The sequence below is a fragment of the Typopeltis vanoorti genome, chromosome 26, assembly GCF_054136105.1.
Source record: "Typopeltis vanoorti isolate ZY-2024b chromosome 26, IOZ_Tvanoo_1.0, whole genome shotgun sequence".
In the NCBI taxonomy this organism is placed as follows: Eukaryota; Metazoa; Arthropoda; class Arachnida; order Uropygi; family Thelyphonidae; genus Typopeltis; species Typopeltis vanoorti.
In genome coordinates, this window is record NC_143574.1 from 10,060,078 (window position 1) to 10,076,984 (window position 16,907).

The 16,907-nt window shown below is 37.3% G+C and overlaps 1 protein-coding gene across 5 annotated transcripts in view; it reads right to left on the reverse strand.

Annotated features, from left to right (window-relative positions):
• Cpes (Ceramide phosphoethanolamine synthase) overlaps window positions 1-16,907 on the reverse strand; it is a 118,839-nt gene that overhangs the window by 64,880 nt on the left and 37,052 nt on the right. For all 5 annotated transcript variants that reach the window (XM_090415168.1, XM_090415171.1, XM_090415172.1 and 2 more), the window contains one exon: window positions 4,734-5,081. In XM_090415168.1, the coding sequence (XP_090271294.1) occupies window positions 4,734-5,000 (267 nt within the window). In that variant the 5' untranslated portion in view covers window positions 5,001-5,081. Of the gene's footprint in view, window positions 1-4,733; window positions 5,082-16,907 lie in introns of those variants that run through there.

The window sequence follows — 16,907 nt, forward strand, 5'->3', positions numbered from 1 at the left end:
TGATCAAACTGGCCAAAGAGAAAAAATACCCCCTGGCACTTCTCTCCACCGACCTGGAGAAAGCGTTTGACAGCGTCAACCACAGGTACTTGCAGAACATCCTACTAAAAACAGGCGTGGGCCCGAGACTTCAGCGTACAATTAAAAACATGTATGCGGAAGCCACGACCCAACTATCTATTAATGGGTTTCTAACAGAACCAATCTGCATAAAGAGAGGGGTTAGGCAAGGCTGCCCGCTAAGCCCCCTCCTCTTCTCCCTAGTACTAGAACCCCTAATCAAAAGAATTGATAACACCCCCGCAATTAACGGTATTCCACTTCCCCAAGGCTCCAGACAATGCAAAATAGTGGCATATGCAGACGATGTAGTGGCTACACTCAGAGACTCTGAGTCCATCTATATCTATCTGCACACGCTGCAAAAATTCAGCATAGTCAGTGGTCTTCGCGTTAACGCACAAAAAACCCAAATCAAAAGTTTCGGAAATTTCCATAGCACTGGACTTCCCTACGGTTTAACGCTACAGACACAGCCTCTAACTATACTAGGCGTGCCCTTTTCAGACACCCTAGCACTACCAATCCAAAAATTGCAGGAGACAAGCAGGGAAAGGATAAGGCTGTTCAAACCAACCTTCTTCTCCTTTTATGGCAGAGCGACAGTAATAAAAACAATCGTCACCCCAATGCTGATGCACACTGTCAATATCACAGGCATCACACTGGCACAAGAAAATAAATTATCAAAAGAACTCCTGGATTTCTTCTGGAATGGGAGAAAACGCGAAGTAAAGAAAGAATATCTACAACTCAAACAGGAAGAAGGGGGTTATGCTCTGCCCGATCACAGAAGCTTGCTACAAGCAAACACGTTCAAAACCGTACGGAAGGCCTTAAACTCCAACCACATTTCTGGCCTACTAATTAGATATTTTATAGGACTTTTCCTCCCCCTCTTTGGGATCACGGACTATGCTGGACCCCGCGCAAGGGGGGTGCCCAAGTGGTACCGTACAGTAGTGAAATCGATCACAACACTCAGAGACAGAGGAATAGCAATCCTCACACACAAACCCAAAGCAGTATACTGGGATTTCTTCCAACTTTCCAGGCATGATACACCCAATCTTAGTACAAATAATGAAATTCTCTTCAGAAACATCAAAAATAGCTGGGGACAGCCTTTTCATCGGGATCTAGCCTGGAGAATAGCCTACGGGCGGCTCCCAGTGAAACAGGTGAAATCCCGGTATGTACCTAACCCTTGCGACCCATTCTGCGATGTCTGCCGGGACGTGGAAACGGTGGACCACTTCTTTTATTTTTGCCCACCAGCCCAACGCATCTGGCGGAGACTCAGCACAGCATTGGGAATCCCCATGCTGACAGTAGAAGAGGTAGTACGACTACAATTCCCGCCACCAGTCCAAAAAACCCAAAAGTTCACTATCTTCCTAATCAATGTACTAAAATATCACATCTGGAAAGTACGGAAAAAATCCCAGGTACGAGACGCAAATTTAATGTATGCAAGAATAAGAAAAGGTTTCTTTTTCTACTTACACAAATTTCTTGCACAAGAAAGGCACTTACTAGGAGACTTTAAATTTGTGAATCAATACTGCAAACCACCGATAATATGCTTTCTTATACAGGGACGCATCAAGCCCTGTATATCTCTTTAGAACCCAAAAAAACCCACCATCCCCCCCCACCCCAGAAAAAAGAATAACCACTCTGTTTCCCCTAGCCACAAAGCTTTCGCTGGCACGGTCTCTTTACTCCAAACAAGGGGGGGAGAGCTGAGAACCCGGGTGGCGAAGGCTTACTGCGAGGCGGTGCTGCTCCTCGTGAGCGGCATCTCCCGGGCCAGTCTCTTCCCCATTCTAAGTCCCAGTGGTACCAGGTATACGAGTTCCTCAGTAAGTTCCTATTCATTCCTACTTACCGGACCTTAAGTCCCGTTATTTTAGATTTAAAATAAATATTTAAACAAGTCCTATTATTTATATCCTGTTAAAAAAAAAAAAAAAAAAAAAATATATATATATATATATATATATACACACACACACACACACACACACACCTGGAATAAAAATAAGGATATTATATTTAGTAACATAAAAAGAACTTCCATTAATACTGGAGTAAATCATTACTTTAGATAAAATAATATGAGAACTAGAGACAAAAGTCTATGTTTAACCTTTTCTGAACAGGTAAATTGAGATTACATGTTACAGACCAATTAGCCAATAAGGCTAAACAGGTTGACTGAGGCCTCTTTTTACCTCCTACTATCCTACTCTATCTTATATCATACTCCTCTTTTACTGTCTGCTGATCCTCAGCATGCTTTATTCTCCAAAGGCCAATGATGAGAGACATGAACTCCCATTCTACCTCAATAAAGGTCGAAACTAGTCTGGGTAGATGGCCAATCCCTTTAATGCATAACAGTATACATATCCACATAGGAAATGTGTTTTGCATTATGGGAGATACTGGGTTAGAAGTGCCTGGTAGCTTGCTCCACCTTTGCCACGAGTTGCCTTGGTGTTGCACTACTTATTGGATAAGATAGTACAACACTATATTTAGTCCTGAAGATATTTTCAGGCGCAAACTTTGTTTGCTCTCACTGGGATAAAGGATTAAACTAAATCTATTATAGTCTAACCTAGTGATAAATAAATTTTCAACAAAGTTTGCTCCTGAAGCAACTCGTGGTAAAGGTGGACTAAGCTCTCATCACTTGTCTTACTATCTCCCATAATACAAAGCACATCTCCTTGGGGGCATGTATAATGCTATGCATTAAGGGAACTGCCATTACACAGACTGGTTTTGACCTTTATTGAGGTCTCAGTGGGAGACAGACCCATCAGTGGTGTTATTAAGGTGGAAGTAATGGAGAAGTCATTTACCTATATGAGTTGCCAAAAGGTGTCTCACCTTATTATTAAAATTACTCTGGATTAGAGAAAGATGTTAGAAGTTTTTTCCCACTTGGTTAGACTATAATAAATTTTGTTTAATTCTTTATCGAAGTGTAAGCAAACAAAGTTTGTGCCCGAAGTATCTTCAGGACTGAGGCAACTCGTGGTAAAGGTGGACTAAGCTTCTCTAATCCAGAGTAATTTTAATAAGGTGAGACACCTTTTGGCAACTCGTATAGATAAATATGAGTTCTCCATTACTTCCACCTTAGTATCACCACCTCTGGGTCTGGCTCCCACTGACGAGACCTCAATTAAGGTCTAAACCGGTCTGGGTAGTGTCCCTTCCCTTAATACATAGCATTAAACATGTCTACAAGGAGATGTGCTTTGCATTATGAGAGATACTGAGACAAGTGATGAGAGCTCAGGCCACCTTTACCATGAGTTGCCTCAGTCCTGAAGATACTTCAGGTGCAAACTTTGTTTGCTTACACTTGGATAAAGGATTAAACTAAATTTATTAATGACTTCTGCATTACTTCATCCTTGAGATCACCTCTAGGTCTGCTTCCACTGATGAGATGTCGATAAAGTTCAAAACCAGTCTGGTTAGTGACCCTTCTCATAATGCATAGCATTATTCATGTCTGTAAGGATATGTGCTTTGCATTATGGGATACTAAGGCAAGTGATATATCATTAGCCTCTATATATGAGTTGCCCGAGTCCTGAAAATACTTCAGGTGCAAACTTTGTTTGCTTACTTGGATAAAGGATTAAACCAAGTATATAATATCTTGGTATCTTTAATTTATATTGAAAGTTTATTTTTCACTTGGTTAGAGTATAATAAATTTAGTTTAATCCTTTATCCAAGTGTGAGCAAACAAAGTTTGCGCCTGAAAGTATCTTCAGGACTGGGGTAAGGTGGTACAACACCAGGGCACTCCTTGCAAAGGTGGAGCAAGCCACCAACACTCCTATCTCAGTATCTCCCATAATGCAAAACATATCTCCTTGCAGATATGTCTAATGTTATGCATTAAGGAAAGGGCCACAACCCAGACTAGTTTCGACCTTTATTGAGGTCTCTTCAGTGGGAGCCAGGCCCAAGTGGAGATACCAGGCAGTGTTGTTAGCTTGCTCCACCTTTACTCCACCTTACCCCAGTCCTGAAGATACTTTCAGGTGCAAACTTTGTCTGCTCACACTTGGATAAAGGATTAAACTAAACTTTAATTTATAGTTCAACCAAGTGGGTAAACTTCCAACAATAATGAAAAGCAAAATACACAGTTTCCCTTCCTATGAAGGTTTTATGCTTTCTTTTACAGCAGATACTTATACAGTTGACTAGCTATAGAAAACTCACAGGGACTTTGGGAAAATGTTTTTTTATAGTGAATTTATTTTAGGGCCTTGCCTTGGACTGCTTGTTTTGCACAGCGATGGTCTATTCAAGTTTTATCGATGCTCTCATGGTGTATGAAAATAGGTCTATAGTAATAGATTTTACTATATTCTACTCTGGTCAATTTCATCTTGCCAAATGCTGGTCTCACACTAGTTCATAACATTTTATATCAAGCTTAATTGCCTATATTTCAACTTGGGATGTAAACAGAACAGTCACTTTTTGTTGCATAGTTATTTCTGTGTGGGTAGCATTCAGCATTTTGGAACTCTTCATTAAAAAGCTATAAGATATTCTAGACATGACTCCATTATCCTTATTCTATTCAGCTACTACTAAATAGGATAAAAACAGTTTTAATATATACTAACCTTATTAAAAATTTGAGCTAATGGCGTATGAATATAACTGTCCACTTGATCCATCATTATTAGCTTCACTGAAAGTCCAGCAAATGGAGAATACCATGGTGTGGGGGATGGAATGCTTTTAGTAGTAGATTGAGTCCGGATTATGTAAGGTACTTGGAGTGATTGGACTTTATAATAGAGTGAAATATCCATGAAAAGGAAGTAGGCCAATAGGACTACAATTACCACTAATGTTACATGGTTATGCTCCAGTAAGGGAAATTTCATAATGAATTTGTTTTTAATTACTTGAGGTTGTATTTTCTTTGATTCACCATTTACCAGCAGTGGCACATGATGCCAGCACACCTAAGAAAAATAAATGAAATTAATCAAGTAAAATTAGAGAAATTAGATTGAAAATGTTAATGCATATTTATTATAATTGATCCAGATCCCTCTTCAATCTAAGAGGGATCTGGTGTTGACTCTTGAGCTAAATATTAAAATGTAAGTGGATAAGATTTGAGGTCTTTTTTTAGAAAAATAAAAAAGCAAACTGGTTTTGGAAGCATTGAAAGTGACTAGATTGTTTTCACCCAATCAAGGACACTTTGGCAACCATTGTTCATGTCACTTATTACAGAAGATTTTGATGATTGGGATGTTTGAGCACTGCGAGGCTTATATGAGTAGGATGAGCACAGAGAGGGCTATGAATAGTTTGCAGTCAGTGTGAGCAGGTCATTTTTATAAATCAGGAAGAAGGTTGGTGAAATGGCAGTCCTGAAGGACTCCTGCATTAACAGGGAAAAATTGAAGAGAAAACACCTTCCACTATAACACAGATCGATTTGAGAGAAAACTGGCAATCAAGTTACAAAGAGTGCAAGGCAGTCCATATAATTGTAGTTTGTTGAGAAGCCCTTGATGCCAGACCCTGTCAAATGCCTTAGAGATGTCAAGTGTAATGATGCTTGTTCCAAACCCTTCCATAGCATAAGCCCAGAGGTGGGTGAATGTAAGCCAGGATATCTGTGTTGCCAAACTTCATACTGGTGGTCACTGATTAACTGATACTTTTCTTGAACCTTCTCCATTACTTTGGACAAAACTGAAGTGAGAGCAATAGGTCGATAATATGGACCTATTAATCTTTTCTCTGGATGCCATCTCTTCATTCCAGTCCATACTACCATAATTAAAATCATAAAGATCACCGTTTTCTTATTTTCCTGTTTATTTTGATCATACATTTTCTTCTCAATGCCCTCTATATTACCAAGTCTGTAATAACACCCAACTATATATCCCTCGATGCTACTGGGTTTATCAAAATATCGTTAAATCTAATAATCAATGATGAAAATTACAATTCATCCATGATCGATTACTGTATTAATAATTCGTTTTATATTATTATTATTATTCCGGGAAACTCCAAGGAGTCGACAGACTCATCGAGGGAGGCCCTAACATCATGTCTGGAACAACTATTCAACATTCACACAGTATCTATCATATCTTGCCTTGAACACATTCACGGTCGTAGCACCCACAACAGACTCTGGAAGCTTATTCCACTCATTCACCACTCTCCAAGTAAAAAACCTAGCTCTAACACCCTTGTCAACCACGCTCTTGCCCAGCTTCCATGCATGGCCCCTAGTCCTCCCACCACCAGTCATATTTTCAAAAATATCTTCTGGATCAATCTTATAAAAACCCTTCAGTAATTTGAATGTCTCAATCATATCACCCCTCCTTTGCCTATCGTCCAATTTCTGCAACCCACAAATCTTCAACCTATTCTCATAAGGTTCATTCCACAGACCTGCTATCATCTTGGTCACTCGTCTCTGGACCCTCTCCACTTCCTCCCCATCACGAAGAAACCCTGGTGCCCATAACTTGGCTCAGAAGTCCAGATGGGGTCTTATCAAGACTCGATACAGAGGAACAACAACTTGTTTGTCTCTGCATGTTAAAGTATTTTTCAGAACCCAAGTGATTTGGTGAGCTGTTTTAGTCACTTTTGCAATGTGCCCCCTAAACTTCAACTCCCTATCCACCAACACTCCCAAATCCCTGGCTTCAATCTCCTGGAGTACGGTTCCACCAATGCGATATACTGCTGCTATTCTTTTCACCCCAAAGTGCATAACCTTACACTTTGCCACATTAAACTGACATCCATTTTTCCTAGCCCAGTCCTCCAAACTATCCAAATCATCCTGTAAAATTTGGACATCCTGTGCACTCACAATTGCTCTACCCAACTTTGCATCATCAGCAAACAAGTGAACACTTCCTCTCAAATCCTTTCCAATATCATTGATGAACAAATTGAAAAGCAGTGGTCCAAGAACAGAGCCCTGCAGCACTCCACTAGCCACAAGATGTCTTTTTGACTCCACTCCTGAATAAACAACTCTCTGGTATCTCTCCTTCAACCACCCTCCTATCCATCTCACCAAACCTATATCCATCCCCAATATGGTATGGTACTCTTTTAGGAAAGATAAAAAATGAATGCAAAGTAAATGTTTAATAAATACTTGTGCCTACATTATTTACTGCAATTTTTTTTTATCAAAAGAAGTTATCAAGAGTCATTTGAACAGTTTGTTTTTTTCTTATCGGCATAAATTCTACGATAACAAGCAAAATTACTCTCCAGACCTTGGCAAACAAGCAATAAAACAAAGAAAAAACACTGCAAATATAATACATGATAGTACAAATTAAGTGGATATTGAATTCAACATTATTTCATAGCCGAATATAGAAACTAAGAGTTTTGGCGGATGCAAGCATAAGCAACTTTATGGGCAACTCGTAGTAAAGGTGAGCAGTGGTGTAGCTTAGAGCTTTTGCCGTCCCTCTCAATACGCACAAAATACTACAAAAAGCCAAAACGACGTATAGGGAAATAAATTAAAACTGTTTATTTTTGAAGTAAAACTTTAATTTCGACATTCTAAAATGTTATTTTTCTTGCTTTTCTGTTAGCAAAATCGTCGATGACATTTGCGAAGTCTATTCCATAGTAATGTAGGTAATTCTTAATCTATTTTATTTAGAAAAACTCCTCTCACAATTAGCAACACTTACAGCAATTGTGAGGAAAATTCGCAGTAGTATTACAATATTTGGAACTGAGTTCTCGAGACTGTATTTTAGAATTAACCAAAAGTTTAAAAAGGTTCAAAGTGCCGCCCGGGGAGGATCGCCCCCTCTAGCTATGCTTCTGAAGGTGAGTAAACTCCAGATCACTTTCCTTAGTATTTTCCATAATGTAAAGCACATCTCCTATAGGACATATGATAAATAAGCCTTTGGCTCTCTATTTCAGTAATAGATGGTTTATTTTCGGTTACAATCTAGAAATTACTGAACAAAGAATAAAAAAAAAATAAACCATACTATACTGATATCGGAGGTAGCGGTATCTCTCAGATACAATTTACTGTCAAATATCACAAACTTTTACATGTGTTAAAGCAAACTGACAGCAAAAAACAGTGCGGAATATCACTCGTAACATATGAATGCACAGCTACTCATGACCTCCAAGCTATATGCTGAATTGTGTAAGAATATTTATATTAAGCATTTTGCATGTATCTGTGAGATCAAACAAGGTCTGCGTCCCCAATAGAGTAATCCGGGTTGGATCGAAAAATCATTTACTGAAAACAAAGACAAAAAAAAATCAAACTCAGGCCTGTAAAGGATGTAATATCAATTGGCACATGGAATGTCCGGACACTCTGGGCAACTAGAAAATTGCAGTTGCTTCAAGAAGAAATACAGATGTGATATATTGGGGATTTCAGAAATGAGATGGACATTGTCAGGAGAATCAAATGGTGGAAGAGTTCTCTGGTCAGGAAATGAAAATAAGCATGAAGCAGCCATAGGTTTCCTGTTGAGTAACAAGGCCTGTCAGACAATGATAGGATACAAACCAGTTAGTGAAAGAATAATGGTTGCAAGATTCAGTGCCCAACCATTTAATATCGCAATCATTCAGATATACGTGCCCACTACAGAGAGTGCAGATGAAAACATTGAAATATTTTACAGGGATCTACAACTAGATATTGATGATGTGCTGAAGCAGGATATACTCATCATTGGAGGAGACTGGAATGCAAAGATTGACAAAAAATAACACAGGATGGGAAAATTTGAATATTAAGAAAGAAATGAACGTGGAGAGATGCTTCTGGAATTTGCAACGGATAACAACCTGCTGATTTGAATTACCAAATTCCAACAAAAAGTTTTTGTCGAAACTAAGGTCTTAAGCTTAGTTTCCAATATATTGGAAACTAAGCTTAAGACCCCAAGTGAAAAACAAAATATAAATACAAGAGCAGAACGACTGACTATAGTGCTAACAAAAACAGTAGAGGAAGTAATTCCAGAAAGAGAAAAGATTAACAAGAAATGAATAACTCAGGAAACCCTAAAATTGGTACAAGAGAAAGGAGAACTGAAATAAAATGAAGTACGGAAAGCAGCAAGATCTGATAAAGCCAAATGGTTGGAGGACCAGTGCAAAGACATTGAACAGTACTATGGAGAACACAAAACTAGAGAGGTCTACAAACTAATAGGAAGTGGCAAACAAGATTAGTAGCAGTCAAAGATGAAAATGGTAAAAAGTATTGATGGACAAGATATGAATCATACACAGATGGACAAGATATTGCAGCAAACTATATAAAAATCAACTAAATGATACTGCAACAGAAGTAATCAAAGAACTAAAAGCAATCTCTCCACCAGCAGAGATCTTTGAAAATGACATCTTGGAAGAGGTGAATAAGGCTATAAAACATCAAGAACAAGAGTCCTGGAAATGACAACATCATAGACGAGATGCTAAAATATGGGGCAGAATCAGTTGTAAAAGAAATACATAAGCTATGTAATGAAATATGGAGATCAGGGTATGCCCCCAAAGAGTGGAAAAAATCGGTCTTGGTTGTTCTTCATAAGAAAGGCAGTGCTTTAGAATGCACCAATTACAGAACTATTGCATTAATGAGTCATCTTGGCAAAGTGTTGATGAAAATACTAACAGAATGCCTGAAGGGGCATATGGAGGCACATCTTCCGGATGAGCAAGCCCGATTTCAACAAGATCGAAGTACAGTGCAACAAATACTCGCACTAAGACTAGTAGCAGAGAAAGCTTGAAGAAAGAACAAAAAGATATATTGCTGTTTCGTGGACTTCCAAAAAGCATTTGATAATATTGACCAAAATATAATATAGGCTGTCTTGGAATCCTATGGTGTGGACAATAAATTGATCTGCCTGCTGAAAGATAAACAGCCAAGCACAAGCAAAAATCAGAAGAGCAGGTGAGAACTGGAGATTGGTTTGCCACTAGTCAAGGCACAAGACAAGGAGACTCACATCACCAATCATCTTCATCGCACATCTGGAAAGAACACTAGATAAGATTAAAGAAGAAGGTGGAGGGATTTCAATAAATGGCATGAGAATAAACTACCTCTGCTTTGCAGGTGATATCGACCTGATTGAAGAAGACACAGCAAGTCTGGAACAGACATTGTAAACACTATACACAGAAGGAAAAAAAATATGCACTAAATGTCAACTTTGAAAAAAACTAAAACAATGATACTCGGACAACAGGGGTTACTGAACAGAGTTACGATAGACAGATTTCAACTGGAAAATGTGGAACACTTCACATATCTTGAATACCACATGACGCGTGACTTGGACCCCAAAAAAGAGATAAAAATTAGAATAGCCAGAGCAAGAACTATTTTAAAAGCCATGGACAAAATATGGAAGAGCCGAGCTATAAAGATGCAAACGAAACTGCGCATTGTAGAAACCTGTATCTTCAGCAGCATGCTCTATGGATGCGAGGTCTGGATACTTCTGAGATAATCTGAAAGGAGGATATTGGCATTTGAGAGGAAGTGCTATAGAAAGATCTTGAGAATAAGTTGGATACATAAAGTGAACAATGAGGAAATCTACAGACAAATACAACCAAAAGAAAACCTGATCCAGAAAATACTCAAAAGGTATTTTCTGGATGAATGAATGATGAGAGAAAATTAAAAAAAGGTGCTGTTTGGAATGATTGAAGGAAAGAAAAGAGGAAGACCAAACAGAGAATGGGGCGATGACATCGTCAAATGATACGGAAACTCTATACACCACTGCCATTATTTTTTTCTTTGCTTCTCCAAATCGGTTGGGCATAACTTTTCTGCTACCATCAACGGCATTCCTTCTCTTTTTCAACCTCTATGATTTTCACCCTTATCCAACCACGTCTCACTCCAATTTATGGGCAGATGAATTCAATCGATGCAACAATTTAGGTCATCTTATTCTGTACAAATTCTGGCATTCATGTACAAACATAACAGCTCATTTCCGGGTCTATAACAAGTCCTATGGACGCCACTTCTCAGAGTAACCTCCCCCCCCCCCATGCCTCTCTCTCAAAACCAGTCCTATACCCTCGCTAGACTGTTATACAATATACAATTTCACCCGTCGCTTAAATTCATCCCATCCGGTCACAAAACGCATTCTCCCCTCGCACATTATTCCAGGAGAAGAAAAAAATAAAAATAAAAAGATCTTGTCACATAATGATTCATCTCATCACAATGAGAATCGAACTCTGGTCATTTCCATTGAAAACACATAAAACCAAAGAAAATTGACACTTGTGTAGAAATACAGAAGTATATCTACTGAAAGTAGAGAAAAAGTTTCGTTTAGGTGCTACTTATTTTTGGAGATAACCGTGTTGTTGCGTTTTCTTACAAGTATCGATATTTATACCGCGTGGAAATTTCTGAATATTTCATTTTGTTTTTTTAAGTCAAAATGACCCTGTATATATACTGTGAAAGTGAGAGACATTCACTTTAACTTACTGTTAGCCATTTAAGATCATTTTGACTTAAAAAACAAAATGAAATATTTAGAAATTTCCACGCGGTATAAAATTGTAAACTAAATTTAAGTTTATAATAAAGTCATCCATTTGATCTTTAAACAGAAAATTCTTGTATTAGTTTATTACAGAAGCGTATTAATTATTTGATGTGTAATGGATATTAATCATTCTTGCAGTAATTTCAACAGTATGAACATTTAATTTTTCATATTTAGTTAATTGCGCATGCACGCAGGCGCATTGTGGACGATTCGCCTTACGCATGTACAGCAGCGCTTCGTTATACAATGTATACATTGTGGCACTTGGTGCCGCGGAAAGAAGAATTGGGGATAGAAATTCAAAAAATAGCATTATGGTTTATTGACACACCACTGTACGAAAACATATCTCGTATTATAGCCTACAGAAGCACCTGTTGTAGATATCGTATCTACGTTATCAGGCAAGATAACTGCCAATAAGCTGTAAACACTTATCCACTGTAGCTGCAAGATTACAAGTATTTAATTTAAATGTAATTTTTTTCCATTAAACAACGTAAGGAAATTAGAAAAAGACTTAATTTTGAAAATTATGAAAATTTTTATGTCATATTTTTTGAACTTTAACTCTTAAATTGTCAACATTCATTACATATTGTAGTCCGAGGTCTTTGCAATTGCGGTTTAGCTATAGGTCAGTGGTGTTCAACCTTTTTTACTATGCGAGCTACTTTTCTATAAAAAATTATTCGGCGATCTACTCTTATATAGATCACGTTCCTCCAACCTGATATCTGATCACGCACAAATAAACAACTAAAATAAAATTTATATATTTATATTTTCTATAAAATTTATATACATATATATTTTCTTTAATAAAAGTAAGTATTGTTGGAAAGTTTGTATTGAACTTAACATGTCAATTAAATTTTTATCTCTACCTTGTAACTCTAAATTTAAATAGCTTAATTTTGTACAGAAATCTACTAAAAATGATAAGTGTAACAACCATCTTTTATCACTCAATTGTGGATAAATATCTCCTTTTCATCAAGAAAAATTTTTACATCGTTAATTAATACAAGAAATCTTTCTAAAAATTGACTTCTGCTGAGCCAGCGAACATTATTGTACAACAGAAGTTCCCTATCATCATCTGCCTGTAATTTAAACAAATGCCGTTGGAGGGCTTTTCCTCGAACAGAATTTACAATTTTAAATGTAATATCCAAAACATCTTTTGTGTTTAATCTTTTACTGCACAGTACCTGTTGGTGAATAATACAGTGGTACGTTAAAAAATCTGGACATTTGTCATCGTTTTTACATAATGAAATGAAACTTGATTTATTACCTATCATTGCAGGAGCACCATCAGTAGTAATAGACACCAGTTTAAAAAGCGGAAGTTTGTGTTGTTTCACAAATTCAAATGCCGAAAAAATGTCTTCTCCCCTAGTCCTTCCCAATAATGATATAATTTTCAAAAGTTCTTTACTTGAATAATCTTGAAATACCATTAACTGAGCAATATCAGTGAAGTCGTTTGATTCATCAAATTGTAATGAAAACGCAACAAACTGACGAATGTCTGACATTAACCTGGCCTGGAAACTTTTCTCCAGCAATCGGAACTCTTCCTTTCGGCAATTTGAAACCTTGTCTGCGGCCTAGAAGTAGTCTCTCTCTAGCGACGTCTCGAACCGAGAAACTCGTTTTTGGAAGCAAGAAACCCCTTTCTCAAGCCACGTGGATCCGGGCAGTCTCTCTGACGGTGACTGTGGACCGGGCGGTCTCCTCTCTGACAGCAATTCTGGAACCGGGACCCCTTCTGCTTGCTTCAGTCCCTTTTTATTAGGCCTCTTCTGAGACCTCGCATGAAGTTTGGCAACCCCCAAAGAATCGGTATGAGTCTTTCATCATAAGTTTCAAGTTCGGCACGCCTTTTCTTCTCCTCCACTTTCTTTTGATTGTAAGTTGCCGGCCATCGGAAAGTTGTTTGAACTCTTTCTGACTGACTTCGGAGATGTTTACACTTGGAGCCTGCAAGCCTTTCTCATACATACAAGTTTCAATAACAATCTTTCTAATGCCGCCATGTCCAGCTTCGGCGACAAAAACATTGCCTTTGTTTTTGACACTCTAACATATTCTTATTAAAGCAGTATATACAGTTAGCTTCAAAAGAGTTATTTACAAAAACATCTAATACAAACTATACCGAGACAAAGTTTATTTTTTTTTTTTTTTTAAATATTCACATGGGACTTAACCTAAGTAAAAAATCGATGTAATGTGTTTTGGAATATTTAAGCTACAATCGAGTTTTTACACTTTGCTTATAATCGTATTCACTCGGCTCGCTGTTTGACTTCCACTGATCCAACTTTCAGTTTTAATTAAATTTGTAAGTAAGGAGGAATACACAAGAGATCGACCAAAAATCGCTCCGCGATCGACGGGTTGAACACTCCTGCTATAGGTCGTATGCGATGCGTAGTGTGTATTCTCAAATCGTCTACTCAATACTCAACTCCCCCCCCACAAAAAAAAAGAATAAATCCTGAGCGCGCTACTGTTTTCAACCAGTTCAAAGCTTGGTCTCGTATTTTGACTGTCAGCAAGTTTTGGGTTAATTCTTGGATTTGATTTGCATGTCTTTAAAGCAGTCATAGAAAATAAAGTCTAATGCTAATTAGTTTCTCGATGCATCAGTTTCCAGATGTGAAGAGAAGTAATCCTATCTAGCGTAGAATGCGAGCATAGAATAAATAAGCAACTGTTACTCAAAATATAGTAAAGTTGCATAATTCTAGTTGCAAATAGGTGTGAATTTTACTATTTCCTTTATAATACATCATCATCATCATACGTATCAAGGATTTAGGCCTAGTATGGCCTGTTCCGGCCTTAGAAGTCATCGTTTAAGAGGACGTCCTGGTTTTCTTTTTCCTAATGGCCAATTCCTTTATAATACGTTTATTTCAAATGAACTCATAAAAACAATAACCGAGGTATGTTAAGCTTATTGCGAAGTGTAAGATTACATTTAGCATTTCGAAAACGGAAAGAATGCTTTGTTTTCTAGGAATTGTACAGGTGAGAAGTGAAACTTGGGTGAGGCATGATAGTAGACGGTACCGAAGTTCAAGAGATATATTGCAATGTGACGAAAATAGATTACTTTTATCTACTTCTATCAGGATCTTAAAAAGGAACTAGGCTAATAAAATATCTAAACAGTGGAATGTTAGCTATGAGAAAAGGCAATTGTTATTTGGTGAACTTAATGGAAACAAAAAATAAGAGCAATACGATTGAGACAAATTAAACAGATATTAGCAGAGTGCAAGCGGAAATCAGTATGCAAGATTGATACCCAAGGATGACGGGCAATACGTGGAAGACCGACATATAGATTATATACCATTAGTGATGATGGTGATAACTTTCATCAGTAATAAGTTTCATAGCGTTAAAGTTAATATATCGACCACATTCAAATACTAGCACGAGCTCATGTGATTAACTCCGCCATAGAACTATGGTTTGGAAAACGTTTCTTAATAAATTGCCGATAGGTGAAAAAAGAGTGGAATATAGATTGCTTTAAATTATATTCTTCTTGAACTCCTTGGAGGTGTCACATAATAATAATAATAACAACAGTGACGAATTCTTCAGTAAGTTTAACCATGCAGATGCGCGTGATGTTATCTATTTCAAAATTTTATTGTTCAAATTTTAGGGGCGAGGGAGGAAATAAGTCTGTCAGTGATCTGCTAGCAGTATCCAAGTATTTACACCACCGCTTGTTGATGCAGATGTCTAATATTCATCGTATACAACTATTAGGAATATGGAGATTAAAATACGGAATTCTAAAGTATTTTATGTACTCACGATCAAGTCCGCTTTCAGTGAAATCAATTTCAAAAGCGAGTTTGTAGTGATGGTCAAGGAGGCATACATTATAGGAATGCCACAGCCCATTGCAACTACCTTTTCGGGCAAAGTTGTATTTTCAAGCATTGAAAGTAGAAGGAAAATAAACTACCTTTTCAATAAGATTATCATCTTATCAATAATACGATTTAGGTAAGACCAAAACGAAGTCTGGTGTAAACTGATAAGGTTATTTTCAAAGTCGAACTGTAGATGATGCATCTTAAAGCATTAAATGGTTTAAATACATTACGGGTGGTCATCTTAATATGCAGCTGTGTCCAACAATTGAACATTAAAATGATTGACTACCAAAACTCTGGATATGCATATGAGAAAACTGTTTCGACTCGATTTCGAAATACGTATGCTGTATAGCGCTCACTTGAAATGAGTGTTTCGTATAGATTCTCAACTAGATGAACTTACCTGACCAGTATAGCTCATAACCAAAAACAGTTCGTTGGTGGGAAAAAAAAAAACACAATATGCATTTGACGCGAACTTTGTGAATGCGTTCATTCAGTAGCACGCAGACGTTGTGGTCTCTTAGTGCTGGTCTCTATTGACCGTATCATGTACACTGCTTTTATTACCATGGAAACGTTAGCATAACTTCAGTCAGCGAAGAAAGGGGGTGGACTTCACGGCGAAATAGAAGACATAATGAACGATATTTAGTACTTTGCTAATCGTCTTGCGAACTTCAGCTAATCATTCTTAGTCTTTAAAAATTAATGGGCATTTACGGAGAGTAGCTTATGATAAGAAAGAAATAATTAAATGGCAAAGAAAAGCATGCAAATTCTTTCATGCTTACACGGTGATCAGAATACATCATGGAAACAACTACCGTGTTGAAGTAAAACCGTAGTTGAATATAAACCAAAATAAACACTACGTTTTGACCTTAATATGAAGGTCATCATCTAGAGTACACACATATATACAAAGAAACAAGCTGCACTTCAATCTACATGGTATGCTAAAGTTACTGATCAATCGTTAAAACTATTGGCCTGCTCTCGTGAAAAAAAAACAAAAACTGATTATTAGACTCGGAGGTTAAATTCACGTCAAAAATAATAAATATATAAAATTATTTATATAAGTATACATATAAATTGCAACAAACTTGTGTGAATAGTGACCATTAAAAGCTGCTTAGAGTCCTAACGTCAGGGTTTGCTGGAAAATTAAGTGGGCTGAATGTGTGCCATCCAAATTCTTGGGATTTTTATGCCACCATTATTGTTAAGATTATGGTGGTTAATCAAAATTTCACAGGCT